Source organism: Carettochelys insculpta, chromosome 2 (genome assembly GCF_033958435.1).
Source record: "Carettochelys insculpta isolate YL-2023 chromosome 2, ASM3395843v1, whole genome shotgun sequence".
Lineage (NCBI taxonomy): Eukaryota > Metazoa > Chordata > Testudines > Carettochelyidae > Carettochelys > Carettochelys insculpta.
Genome location: NC_134138.1, coordinates 105,286,208 through 105,301,473, shown reverse-complemented (window position 1 = coordinate 105,301,473; position 15,266 = coordinate 105,286,208). Strand labels below are relative to the sequence as shown.

Sequence of the window (15,266 nt, the reverse complement as noted above, 5' to 3'; positions counted from 1 at the left end):
AAGCCAATAGAGTCCATCATTATCATCTAGTCTGACTCCTACACATTGCAGGCCACAGAATCTCACACACTGATTCCTGTAACAGACTTGCAATCTCTGGCTGAGTTACTGAAGTCCTAACTTCATGATTTAAAGACTTCAAATGACAGAGAATCCTCCACTTACACTAGTTTAAACCTGCAAGTGACCTCTGCCCCATGCTGTGGAGGAAGGCAGCAAACAAACAAACGAAAAACCGAAAACAAAAAAGAAAACCAAAACACACCGCCAAATGGCCTCTGCCAGACAGATCCAGGGAAAATTCCTTCCCAACCCCAGATATGGTGGTTACTTAGACATGAGCATTCAATAGCCATACATTAGAAAATAATGCTCTGTATTAGTCCAGAGCCTTGTTCATCCTTATCACAAGCAGTTAGGTGAATTTGTTACTAGAAGTTGCAGATCACCTCTATAAGGTTGTAGGCAGCTTCATCATAAATACCCATTCATGCAATTATCAAGTTCTGCTCTAGAGATCGTCTTTTTTTACCTACAATGCTTCCCTTGGAAGACTGTTCCAGAGCTTTGCTCCTCTGATGGTTACAAACCATCATCTAATTGTGAGCCTAAACTTATGGATGGCCAATTTACCCTCATGACCCTCACTGAATGCAATCTGCCCACCACCTTGCACAGCATGTCCTTTTATTGGTTTAGGGTCAAGCCACAAGATGCGGCTGAACTGCGTGGCACCTCTGGGGGGAGGGAAGAGAGGGGATTTGGGGCTCAGGACAACGTGTAAACCACTGAAAATAAGTTTCTCGTACTATCAGACAAACACCACCCCCACCCACAGCCTAAGTGACACATGGCACAGGGGGCCAGCGGCTGGCGTCAAGCAGTGCAGAAAAAAAGGCAGCTAGCAGGGGTATACGCAGAACCCCAAACCTCACAGCTGTGCTCCTAGCAAAGAAAAAGAAAAATTTGTCAGCCTCTCATGACCCTACAGCCACGGGCTTGCAGGTACTGAACAGTCTTCCTGTGGCCCAATTCCCCTGCAAAATGAGAGCACTGGAGATGTAAAAGGCCAGATGGGAAAAACGTGGTGCATTGTGGGGCACATAGGGGACATCTGTGGAGGCTAATGAATGCGATTTAGAGACATGCCACATCCTCACTACCCTTCATTCAGAATTTTAAATTTGAATTGAACACTACACCCGTCAGGTTACTATGATTTAAGGATTTCGATACCATGCTGATTTTAGTGATCCATAAATCAAGCTAATGGAATTTACAGTGAGGACAGGCACTTGGAAAAATCAGGCTAACTGACTTAAAATTGATTTTATCTCGTAGTGTAGATGCAGCCTTTTTCTGTCCAACAGGGGAAGTCTGCCTGCCTTTATCATGATTGGTGAGCATAATACTGATTGCTTAGCACGTATTCTGCCTTCTTGATAAATGCAAACAGAGAATAAGAATATTACTGTGTAAGGCTTTTTCAGCCACACAGATGCTGCATAGTCGAACGCAATTACACCCTGAGCCCTAGGAACTGGGTAAGTGTGGTAGATTAAATTAGCAGGGTCACGCTTTGAGCCCTCAGGATTGGGTAAAGGTATGTAGGTCCTTGAATTGTGGAAGGGATAAAGAGATTTGTGGGCACAACAACTCGGGAATGTTTTAACTTTTGTAAAACCAGGTTGTATTTTACCCCAGTTACTATTTGACTCTATGTCCTTAATTATGTTCTACTTCAAAATCTATTCTAAAACCTTGCATGAAATTGGGCACCTGAATACCTGGCTTTTTCATACAAGACAGAAGCAGGAGTATTGTTAAGAATAAATTCTTCCCTAACATCTACACCATTCCTTATCTCAGCTGAAGAACTCCAGTGGGGAAAAAACAACAACAAATATCCACTTCCTCCATCTTATAAAAACTGTTGCATTTACCTTTACGAGAATTCTGACTAATTTTCTAGATAGCTATTACAAACAAACAAATGAAAACAAACCAAACACAGCAATATCCTCTCACAATGAGAAGGCCAGGTAGAATAACTTGGGCGGGGGGGGCAATCTGAACAATTTGAATCTCACGTTTTACAATTAAAAGTTAAGGTGATAGTTTGGAACCAACTATTAACGGCACTTTATAACACTGACCTGGTATTTTCCTGTGCTCTGAGGGCATCTGTTTTATAACTACTGGATAAAGGGATGGGGAAAGAGCTGACTTTTCATTATTATGTGTGCCCAAACAATAGGTGAATGAATATATTTTCCTGGAACACTGAATGTTGCCACAAAAGATGATAAATACAGCAATTCCAACACAATATCGGAACCATTCACCTTTGATAAAGTCTGTATTACAGCAGGTATGTACACAAAGCCCAGTTAGAACTAGTTGAGAGGGAAACCAGGATGTCTCCCCAGGATAAATCCACAGCCCACAAAGGCTATTGTCAATGTTAATTGATTCTGACTTGCCCATTACTGAGAAGCAAGATTTTTTCAAAAGACACAGAAAGTGAAAAGATGCTCCCAAGGTGGGATCCGCATCTGTGTCAGACAGAGGGGTCAGAAATTAGGATAGGCTTTGTAGATACACATAAGCCAATAATTGTGTTCTCCCCTGTAGCTCAGACTGACACAGCTTACATGATTATCTCTTAGGAAAAGTAACTCAAGTTACCAGAAAATCATCTATACATTTGTTTCCCTTTTTTTTCCCCCTCTACTTTCAAATGTGTTTCTAACTTTGGAACGTGCACGAACTGCCGCCTCGGAAGAGAAAAACATGCAGGAAACTTCCCCTCACAGGGCTCTCCACTCTTTTGTTTCCATCCCAGGCCCAGGATTGCTCGGTCTCAGGTGTCTGAATGCCACTCATCCCTCTAAGGCAGGCGTGTCCAACCTGCGGCCCTGGACAGCTAGTAGTGCGGCCCCACAAGATCGTAAACTTTTAACATTATTACGTGATTTATATACATTAACTATATTATATATTTTATATGCGGCCCAAGACAATTCCTCTTCACTCAATGCGGCCCAGGCAAGCCAAAAGGTTGGACACCCATGCTGTAAGGGCTTGTCTATGCTTGGGGTTCACAGCACAGTCTGGAGTAGGAGGGGCAGAAGGGGCTGCAGCAGGAGGTGGATGAAGATCCCTGAAGCCTACAGTTGATTCTGGGCTCCCTCCCCTCCCCTGACCCCCATGAGCAGCCAGGAACTGTTTAGCAGCCAGGAGGAAAATGAACTGGAGGGAGAGATGCAGGCAAATGTGGAACAGCCAGAGAGCTCATAGCTGGGACAAGACAAACACTCTTTAGGCACATCCCTTCTGTGTAAGCATGGCCAGGGTGGATGGATTGGAGCAGATATCTCAGATGGGCCTTTATTGTCTTTGCAGATGAACATCTGCTCTTGCTTGGAGATATTCCCAGAGGAGCTTCTGAGATAAATTTCAGCTTTCTCCCTAAGAGTCCATGAGAGTGCAAGGGTTAACCCGTTCCCATGATAGGATAACCCTGCCACTCCACTCTTCCAGCTGTGATGGTGGCACCAGGGAGACACACAGCCTGTCAGCATAGTGGGTAACTCGGTAACCACTGCACTCTAGAAGAAGCTGTCATTTTCTCTTGCCCAATTTCAGCATGGAAATATCCCCCATAGACACGGCAGCCTGTGGATGGGGGAGGAGTGGAATTTTAGAGTAGTTTCCCTGTGTACCTGCTGAATTGCCCATCATGAGCCCCAATGAACCCCCCTCATCACCTATTACCTCCGAACCCTTACCCCTGTTCCCGCCCCCATTCCCCCTTACCCCTCCAACAGCAGGGATAAACACTCACCATGTCTGGGATCATCAGGTCTCACCCATCACCACAGCTATAGCCATGACCAAGCCAACTGGTCCCTCACACAGCTGTGATCCTTTCCCCCATCCCTCTCCTTCCAATACCACAAAGCCTTATCCCATTGCTGCTATGTATTCATTTGCACAGGTGTATTAAAGACAAAATGATGCAGTGTTCCATGCCTTTATTCTTACTCCACGAAAATGTACTTTGGGGAATGTATATACCTCGGGTGAGCAGTGTCAGTGATGAGACTGGGACCCAACCCCCACATACATACCAATGTCAGCATTCATCAGTGTCAAAGTGGCTCCTTGGGACATCCCTGATATTAATGGCCACCCTGTGGGCTGCCCTGTCAGCCAAGCGTTTGCCGCTCAAACACATTGTCCATACGCTCTGCCTTTGCACTCCCCTCATGAGCAAACACTTCCCCGTTATTCTCACAAATTGTGGAGGCAACAACACGTGGCCAAAAGCATGGGGATATGGTCCTGAAACAGGTCAAGCCTCCACATAGACCCCTCCATCTCCCCTTTGACTGGTCAATGACACATTCAACAGTCATGTGACATCTGCTGAGCCTGTTGTTGAACCATGCCCTGTAGCTGTCTGGTGTAAGGCTTCAAGAGCCAGGGCTGTAAGAGGCAGGCAGGGTCCCCCCAGGATCACAAGGGTATTTCCATATTCATATCCATATTTCCCCCCCTCCCCTCCCCTCCCCTCCCCTCCCCACAACTTTGTTATTTTGTGATGTGGAAAGGAAGTGCCTTCCTGCAGCTTTTGGTGCAGGCTGCTGTTTCTGAAAACATGTGCGTCATGCACCTTTCCAGACCTCCCCCCCCCACGTTTATGTCTGTAAAATGGCCACGGTAATCCACAAGCGCTTGGAGCACCACGGACAAGTACCCCCTCCAGTTGATGTACTCTGAGGCCAGATGGGGGAGGGGGACGATGATTCAAATACGAGTCCCTCTGATTGTCCCTCCACAGTTAGGGAACCCCGTTTCTGCAAAACCAGCCACAGTCTCATCCACATCCCCCTACGTCAGTATCCTGTGCAGGAAAAAGCAACTGATTGCCCTACACACCTGCAGCAGCACTGTCCCAACAGTAGACTTCCCTAATCCAAACTGATTGGCAACTGAGCGATAGCAGCCTGGGATCACCAGCTTCCACAGAGCAACGGTAACATGCTTCTCCAACAGGAAAGCCGCTCACACTTGGGTGTCCTTGTGGTGCAGTTCTGGTGACAGCTCGGCACAGAGCTCAAGGAAGGTGGCTTTACACACCCTAAAGTCCTGTAGCCACCGTTCGTCATTCCACACCTGCAGGACAGTGCAATCCCACCACTTCGTGCTGGTCTCCCTGTCCACATAATGACGGCCCACAGTGAACAGATACTCTGCCAGAGCAGGAACCATCTGTTACCCTCTGACTCTGCAGAACAAGAGGTGGCAGCTCACCTCTGCGTGCTCCTCCTCCGACTCCTCCTCAGCCAGCAAGTCCAACAGCAGGTCTGCTGCAGTGCATGTTGCCCACATCACCTGTTGCACAGCATCCCAGGCCTGTGATTGCACTGACAGGTAAGCGAGCTGTGCAGGATCCACGACTGCTGCCTGCAGATGCTGGCATGCTGGGCCAGCGCTGGCAGTTTCAAACAGTGTGCAAGAGAGCTGGAAGCCTCGGGAGGGTTCCAGGAACAGCAAGGGCTGATGGGACATTTTTCACATTCCTAGTGCAATGCCTACAGCAGGTCTTGACCCAGCCTGGTGTTTCACCATCTAACGAGAGAGAGGGTGGGTGCTTCCGCAACCTGTCCCACAGAAAAGACACCTTCAAGGACAGAGTTGCCACTTTTCAACACTTCTGCACACCCAATTCCCAGGGGTGAGTCCATTGGCAACATGGGGGATGCACATGCACACACCCCCAGCATTGCCACCATCCCCCACACACTCGTCGTTAGCACCATGCTGCTTCCAGTCCCATCCCTGCACCAGAGTGGCATGGCCTGAGAGTAGTGCAAGGTTCCTAGCTCATGCTACTCTCAGGCTGCACTACTCTGGGCGAGGGGTATTTGTCTCTGCAGCTACCAGAGGTGGCTCAGTACTTTAGTGGGCATGGGTGGAGCAGGAACAGGAGGAGAAGGGATAGGGTGGGAAAAGGGTGGGGCATGAGAAGGATGGGAGAGGTGGACAGGGCAGGGGCATGTAGCTGATGCCCCCACTGGAATCCCCACACTGGCCACCTCTGGATAAGCCAGTGTTGCCACACTGGCCCCTTCTCCCCTTTTGTAGTAATTTGACTCTTCTCCCCCTCTGCCGGCTACCTATAAAAGCACTTTTCCCTCCATTTGTTCACTCAGACACACACTCTCAACCTCACCCCATCACACTTAACCACAGAATAATAGGACTGGAAGGGATCATAGAAATCATCTTAACCAGTCCCTGGAATTCAAGGCAGGGCTAAGTACAATTTAGACCACCCTGAGAGGCACATGTTTAACCTGCTCTTACCATGTTTTAACAATACAGATTCCACAACCTTCTTAGGCAATTTATTATAGTGCTTAACCAATCTGACAACTAAGAACTTTTTGCTAATGTCCAACCTAAACATCCCTTGCTGCAATATAAGCTCACTGCTTCTTATCCTGTCTCCAAAGGTTAACGAGAACGATTTATCCCCTTTTCTGTAACAGTTTTTTTTTATGTACTTTAAAACTATCACCTACCTCTCAGTGGCTACGTCTACACGTGAAGCCTACATCGAAGTAGCCTATAGGCTATTTCGATGAATAGCGTCTACACGTCCTCCAGGGCTGGCAACGTCGATGTTCAACTTCGACGTTGCGCGGCACCATATCGAAGTAGGCGCTGCGAGGGAACGTCTACACGCCACAGTAGCACATATCGAAATAAGGGTGCCAGGCACAGCTGCAGACAGGGTCACAGGGCGGACTCAACAGCCAGCCGCTCCCTTAAAGGGCCCCTCCCAGACACAGTTGCACTAAACAGCACAAGATACACAGAGCTGACAACGAGTTGCAGACCCTGTGCATGCAGCATGAATCCCCCGCTGCAGCAGCAGCAGCCAGAAGCCCTGGGCTAAGGGCTGCTGCACACAGTGACCATAGAGTCCCGCACGGGCTGGAGAGACAGCGTCTCTCAACCCCCCAGCTGATGGCTGCCATGGAGGACCCCACAATTTCAACGTTGCGGGACGCGGATCGTCTACACGGTCCCTACTTCGACGTTGAACGTCGAAGTAGGGCGCTATTCCGATCCCCTCATGAGGTTAGCGACTTCGACGTCTCGCCGCCTAACGTCGAAGTTAACTTCGAAATAGCGCCCGACGCGTGTAGCCGCGACGGGCGCTATTTCGATGTTAATGCCGCTACTTCGAAGTCGCGTGCACGTGTAGACACAGCTAGTGCTCTCTCCTCCAGGGAACTGCGGCTACTGGCGTAGAGCCATGTGTCATTCCTCCAGCCCCACCAGGGACTACCATGGGTGTGGAGAGAAGGCTGCAGCAGGTCTGTGCAGGGCAGCCCTCAGCACCACGCCGGGCTTAGTAGGCAGTTAAATGGCTGTGCAGCTCAGGGGGACCCTGTTTCCTGCTTATTTTCCTATCTTCTCACACTGGTATACAGATAGCTAAGACACAAATTTGATATCCTCCCATACACCCCCTTATCCCTGCTATAAACAGCCCATGCTCCTGCCACATTCCTACTCTTCTCCCATGTGTCCAGTCTTTTCATTTAACTGTGGGCTTTTGTCACACGCCCACATCAAACCTAATTTAAAGCCCAACTCACTAGGTTAGCCAGTCTATCCAAATACGCTCTTCCCCTTTCTCAAAGGTGGACCCCATCATTGCTTAGCAGTCCTTGCTACAGCAGCATCCCATGGTCAAGGCAACACATGTGGGGATGGGGTGTCCCGTGACTGGATTTTTATATTGGAAATTGAAGCCATTTTACGTGTCCATTGTATTGATTGGCCCCAAACAGTGTGCCAAGGGGGCTCTGTGAGGTGTCTAATGAAAGCTAATGATGCCCTGAATCTATGTATGCTGCTTATATGTCTGTATCATGTTCATAGGTAAAGTTACAGATTTTAGCTCTATAGTTGTATTAGGAATACTGAGAGCCAGAAGTACACCATGGGAGGTGTGACTGCCACCCCATCCAGGGCACTTGACTGAGACAAAGGACAATGCACATCTAAGAATTTCTGACTGTCTCCTGGGATTCATTCAATAGCGGTTTGCCAGAGCAGCTCACCTGGGTCAGGTGACTTTTGACCCTCAAGGGCCTGATGGGAAGAAGAAAGGGCTTGGTCCCTGAACACAAAGGGAGAACCATGAGGTGGACCTAGCAGCATCCATCTTGGACCTTTTGTCTTCTAGTACCTGGGCCTGGTCTCCGAGGGTCCATGTGCCAACATGCTGACTCCAGCGGGCCAGACCTACAATTCTCCAGTAACTAAACCTATGTAACCTGAAATGGATTTTCAGAGACTTTCAAGAATTAGCAAATTGCATTGCTGGCCTGCATCAATAGCTATAATTGCTGTATGTAAAGTACTGCTTTAACAATTTTTCTATCTAACCCAGTTCTTTCTTTTTTTTTTTTCATTAATAACCCTTTAGGTATTTAGATCTGAAGAATTGGTGAGCATGGTGATTTGGGTAAGATCCAAGTATATATTGACTGGGGGCTGTGGCTGAACCCCTTGGGGCCAGAAAGAATTTGTGTGAAGTTGGTGAAATAGGTTTAGTAACCTCTCACCTAAGTTTGGGATTGTTGGTCTGGGCTGGTATAGCAGCTGGGAAGTCTGTGGGCTGGCTTGTGTGGCTTCTGATTGGCCAGGGGGCTGGCAGAGGCACTTCCGTAGCTGATTGGATTTGCCTTAGTGAGAAGGAAGTCCCAGTGCGGGGCTGTAAGTGGCCCAGTTTTAAGCAAAGATACCCTCGATTCACTTCTCTATCTGTGCCCAGAAACCCCATTATATTACAGAGGTCACAAAGGAGCATATGCCCCCAAACACGGGGGTTTAGCAGGGTAGGGGCAATGGAGGGAGTGAAGCAGAGGAGATGTGATTCTATCCTACTCGGCTCCCCCTGCTGCATCACTTCATTTTAGGCTGGAGAAAGTGTCGAGGGGGGGTGGGATCATCTCATTCTTCTCCCAAGATGAAGGTGAGAGCTGGGAGAGGGGAATGAAGCTGAACAGACTAGGACCATGTCCCTCTGCTTCCCCATGCTGCTGTGGGTAAACGGGGGAGGCCAGGCCCCTCCTGCTGGCACTAGATCCCTGCTCATCCCCGAGGCCACATCGCTCAGGGAAGAGGCTTTGGGCAAGGGTAAGAAAGTTGTTCTAGCCCTCTCCTGGGCTAGAGGTGTGCATGGGGGGAAAGGGGCTGATCACATGGCTGGTGCCCCGTTGTGTCCCTCCTCAGCAGTCCCATGGGCAAGAAAGCTGAAGCTTCCTGATGACACCATCATCACAGACAGCCATTCATCTCCAAGATGTATCTGTCTCTGCCTGGGCCTCTAACCTTGACAAGAGTGATTGAAGTGAACCGCACCTGCTTCACCAAGTACTTCACTCTTACACCCAGAGCCCTGTAGCATTCAGCACTCTAAAATGTCTTATCTTTTCAGTGTCATACCTCACCATATCATTAACACCCTCGTGGATGATTAGCACAGGCTAGTAGTTAGAGGAACGGACGATCACTGACAATCCTATAACATCTCAGAAAGGCACTCCTGGCAGACAGCATACATTGCAGGATACCATATCAGGCTGACAAATGCCTGCCTCTCAGAAAAGAGCCACTAACCATCACTACCCTGTGGTATGGTGCAATGAGAGCACTGGGTTACAAAAATGTTATTTTGACAGAAACACAAGATGGATGAGGTAATTTTTTTTGGACCAACTTCTGCTGCCAAAAAAAAAAAAAAAAAAAAGGGAAAAAAACCCAAGCTTTTGTGCTACACACAGCTCTTATTCAGCTCTGGGAAAGGAGAAGCGTCAGAGCTAAATACCAGGTGGGTCAGACTGTTTAGCATAAGTAGTTAACACATATTTCAAAGGACTGCTGAAGGTGAGGTAACTAGCTAATAACCCTCCATAGAGAAGAAAGGAAGGGGAGGAAATTGTGAGGACGCTTGACCCCAAAACAAAATGCCAACAAAACAGAACTGACTTCACAAATGATATAATCATATACCAGCAATACCCGCTCTAACATATATATTTGGACAAACCAGACAGTCATTTGCGCCAAAGAATGAATGCACATAAATCTGACATCCAGAATGGGAACACATATAAACCTGTAGGGGGACACTTTAACCTCCCTGAACGTTCAATAATGGATTTAAAAGTAGCCATTCTTCTTCAAAAGAATTTTACCACAATATTATATGAGAAGACATCTGAATTGAAATTCATTCACAAATTAGACACCTTTAACCTTGGCCTGAATATGCAGGAATGAGACACATTCTACATAATTCGCTTCACTAACTGGTCCTACTAGTGCCAGGTAACTCGTTTATTCCCTAACCCCTCACCCGCAACTATATAAACCCTGTATTCTGTTTTTCCTCTCCATTTTTTTTATCTGAAGAACTGAGTTTTACTCACAAAAGCTTATGACCTAATAATTTTGTTAGTCTCTAAGGTGCCACAGGACTGCTTGTTATTTGTGAAGCTACAGACTAACATGGCTACCCCTCTGTGACTTCACAAAACATTTTGATTTTGGATGTACTGTCCAGTCCAAGCTGCCCTCTGAACAATTCTGCTAAGACCATGACAGGGGTGGTGCGTTATTACTTTCCTTTTCTTCATATTAAATTTCGAGTTGACAAACATAACATTTCATTACAGTCAGGAAGTGAGCCATATAGTAAAATTTAAGGAGTTTGTTGTTTCTTCATAAAATAGGAATATTTTCAACAAAAACTTTGTCCCACCTGTCCCCACCTCCAGAAATAAATTTGAATAAGGTCTAAACAGTTTTTTGTTTTTCCTTAAAATTATTTACCTTTTTATTTTTCTGCTGACAGTACTGAGATTGTTGCATGGAGGCTGCAAGCATATTTTATTTTACAGACAAAAAACACTTAAAAAGAACATAAAGGTTGCAAAGTGAAACCCTCTATGGCTAAGAAATACCAAAAATTATAAGGTATGGGTGTATTTATGAAAAAATAGTACATGACCATTAAACTAAACATTGTAACAATGTGTATCCATTGATGTAAAGTTGACCAGGCAAACTTAATTCCGGCATTGCCTAACCTCTGAATGCTTCACTTTATAACCTCAATTATACTCATTCAGTGTTGCATGGATGTACATGCAATTTTCTCGTTCTTTTTTTTTCCCCCCTTAAATGGAAGCAAACTGCACAACCAGATATTCCAAGATGTGGCATCACCTTGGCACCCACATAGATCATAAGCACGTTGGAACTTTTAGATTCATTCAGATCTCCAAATCTTGAGTTCATGGACTAACTGATAGCAGAAGCAGACACTGCCAGAAATCTGTCTGTTGGCTCTGCAACATCTGTGCAGCCTGGGACTCAGTGGAGAGCGCACTGAAGGAAGAGGGGACACAGGCTCCCAGCTCTCCACTGTTGTGCTCAGTGCCACAGCATCTAGGAGCACCAACTATGGCAATAGTTCTGTGCGGCCTCGGCAGCCATAGAACTCAATGCGCTAACTATCAGCAGAAACATCAATCAATTTACCTGGCAGACTCTAACAAATCTCTACTGAGCTTGTGCAAGCATTTTCAGAGACGCAGCTGGGCCAGTTTTGGCATTTTTTCCCCATAGCAAAGTACAGCTTCTCAGCAAAACATTATAATCAGGATTGCATGATACATTATTTTTAATTTAAAAATGAACACAATACAAAGATTTAGGCACTACAAAGACAGTCAAAATTTTGCCATTTAGAGTAGTTTGGGGCAGCAGTCTTGGTAACTGATTCATTCAATAGATTGTTTTTGTTTGTTTTATGGAACTCAGTAATAACTTACTGACATTTGAGTGGGTTTGGTCCTGCTTTGAGCCAGGGGGTGGACCAGATCTCCTGAGGTCTCTTCCACATGGAATCTTCTATGCCTCTATAAACACCAGGATGATCCTTCGAGTCATTTTTATCTTATATTATCACTTTCATAAGAAGAATTCTGTAAATCTTACAGTGTCACGTATGCCCTCCTAGCTATGTATCATCAGAACAGAATTATCTTCTCTAGCTTCAGGTCATTAAATGTGACAGTACTACTATCTTATGAAATACTGCTAACATTTATTTCCCACCCCCACCCTCAATTTAAAATTTCCATGCCTGTTCACACGCCTGGAGATTGTATCCTCATTTTGTGTGGGTCTGGCTCTTCAACCATATATAAGATTAAATGTAAGACAAATAACTGACTTGACAAACTAAAGTAAATTGGCTTAAGAAACAATTCCTAATCGCAACTGTTATCCCATTTAGTCTCCCACACAACCATAGCATATGAATTTTAAAAATATTTACATGGCAACCAACCAGCCTCAGCATCAGACTTTCATTACCTATGCTCTTGACATCTGCCCTCTAGCTTCATTTGTCACCAAGACATTCACAAAAACTTCATATAACACATTTGGTTGAGTGATTGACAGATAAAACTGGACTGAGAGACTGCTCTTCTTTCCACATCAGGGAGGTCATGTGATATCATTTCAAATTTGGGGTTTGACAGTCTTTTGAACCAGGCCAAATTAGAATGTGCAGTTTTCCTTCAGAGAGCCTGAGGCTCCTCTGGATTTGCTTAAGGATTTGCATTAATCACTGGGGATTTTAGTTCCTGCAGGAAACTAGTGTAGCACTCCACATAACCCATGCAGATACATACAACACTTACAAAGTTGAGAAAATAGCCTTTCACTATCCCAAGATTCTATATCTCAGTTCACAGGTTGACAGTCCCCAACAGTTCAGTTCATGATACTTCCCTGTCACCGCACTGCTTGTCCTGTTTCAAGAAACAAATTATGTCCTTCGCATCCCATAGTTATTGAGACAAAAAAGGGGAAAAAAATCAGCCAGTTTTCCCCTTTTTTCTACAGGGTATGCTTCCTAGCTTCAGAAAAGAATCAAATAGCCAAATCCCTCTGGAACTGGTTTTAATGCTGCTGAGATTTAATGCAGTTATATGTATGTATGATGATGTTAGGGTACCGAGAGCATGCGATAGTTTTTTATTATTTTATAACTCCAAAACAAATGAATAAAACTAGTAGACTCATTGATACATACCACACATATCTACCCTTGCTGCTGGTATTCCTGAAATGGAATCTAGAAAGCCACTACACTTTTCCCCCTTCTACCTAAAAATGCATTGCTCTATCAGGTTGTCCCTTTGACTTTGAGTAGCCTTTCAGATACTACTCATGTGGCTGGAGTTAAATACAGGGGAAGTGTTTGCATAACTGGTGACTAAATATGCATATCCAATTATGCATCACTATTGTAACCCTCATTTTGCAATCTTCCTTCCCAATATGTACTGTTATCCTTTGTGGTATTGCATCTATTTTAGATTGTCTACTCTTAGGCTACGTCTACACGTGCACCCAACTTCGAAATAGCTTATTTCGATGTTGCGACATCGAAATAGGCTATTTCGATGAATAACGTCTACACGTCCTCCAGGGCTGGCAACGTCGATGTTCAACTTCGACGTTGCTCAGCCCAACATCGAAATAGGCACAGTGAGGGAACGTCTACACGGCAAAGTAGCACACATCGAAATAAGGGAGCCAGGCACAGCTGCAGACAGGGTCACGGGGCGGACTCAACAGCAAGTCGCTCCCTTAAAGGGCCCCTCCCAGACACACTTTCATTAAACAGTGCAAGATACACAGAGCCAACAACTAGTTGCAGACCCTGTATATGCAGCACGGACCCCCAGCTGCAGCAGCAGCAGCCAGAAGCCCTGGGCTAAGGGCTGCTGCCCACGGTGACCACAGAGCCCCGCAAGGGCTGGAGAGAGAGTATCTCTCAACCCCCCAGCTGATGGCCGCCATGGAGGACCCCGCTATTTCGATGTTGCAGGACGCGGATCGTCTACACGTCCCTACTTCGATGTTGAACGTCGAAGTAGGGCGCTATTCCCATCCCCTCATGGGGTTAGCGACTTCGACGTCTCGCCGCCTAACGTCGATTTCAACTTCGAAATAGCGCCCAACACGTGTAGACGTGACGGGCGCTATTTCGAAGTTACTGCCGCTACTTCGAAGTAGCGTGCACGTGTAGACGCAGCCTTACAGAATACCTTTTGATGTGTCTGTAATGCTCTATTATGTGCATCCATGGTATTAAATATTATTGTTTAATAATAATTAAGGAAATGCATATCTTTAAACAATCTAGTTCATTTCTACATGTGTTATCAATCAGTAACAAATGTGCATCTTTAAAGACAATTATTTAATATCAGTGCACTAATAGATGTAGTCACATACTTATGTGGTTTCCAAACAAGCAAATTAGTGTATTTTAAAAATACACAGCCATTTGGTGTCACACTAATGATAGGCAATTTTATATACCACTATATCCAGACATTCAGAACTTGACTAATTCATCATGCTATGCTAGGTAAGTGTTCAAAACACAAATTGCTTTAATTCAAGCTTTAAAGTGTCCTGAGATTATAGTTATTTTTGCCTCCCTCTTTCACAGTGACAGCATCACTCCTTTAGCAAATGTCTATAGCAATACTTAGCAAAAACCAGACTCCATGTTGCTGCTTGCCTTAATAATGTCCCATAGGTATGTTTGTTTGTTCTACAAGTTTAGCTGAAAACCTCAAGAGTCTTTGGACCATATGAAGGCAAAACTCAGACAAAGGCAAATAAAAAGCCACCACAAATATCTCTGTAAACAACAACACAATCAAAACTTCCAGTACTGCTTACTCTAAAAAGTACAGCACATTCCCTTTAAAATAAGCCTTACTATTTATTGCTGTATCTTAATCCATCTGAGGCATAGTTTCATCTACAGCTCGATTTCCTGAAGCTGGAGATGTGGTAGTAATTGCTTACCTGACTCACAGGCAAATGTCTTTGATGTCTCATCATGAAAAATAATTGCCACTGCATGCTTCTTTGTCTCTCTAGGCAGCCTGGTTATGTTTTTGATGTTCTGAAGTTCAGTTACCTGGAAGTGAAGAGAAACATATTTTAGACCAATATATAAATAGCACAGAACACTCAATCCAGGTGTTCAGCTTTCACTACAATCACCATTGTTCGATGGACATCTGAATTTATTTCCTTGTAGTTGAGAATCAATATACAAATGTCAAGTC

At 45.3% G+C, this 15,266-nt stretch overlaps 1 protein-coding gene across 2 annotated transcripts in view; it reads right to left on the bottom strand.

Annotated features, from left to right (window-relative positions):
• DOK6 (docking protein 6) overlaps positions 1–15,266 on the bottom strand; it is a 420,268-nt gene that overhangs the window by 210,125 nt on the left and 194,877 nt on the right. For both annotated transcript variants that reach the window (XM_074985856.1, XM_074985858.1), the window contains exon 3: positions 15,001–15,115. In XM_074985856.1, the coding sequence (XP_074841957.1) occupies positions 15,001–15,115 (115 nt within the window). The remainder of the gene's footprint in view (positions 1–15,000; positions 15,116–15,266) is intronic.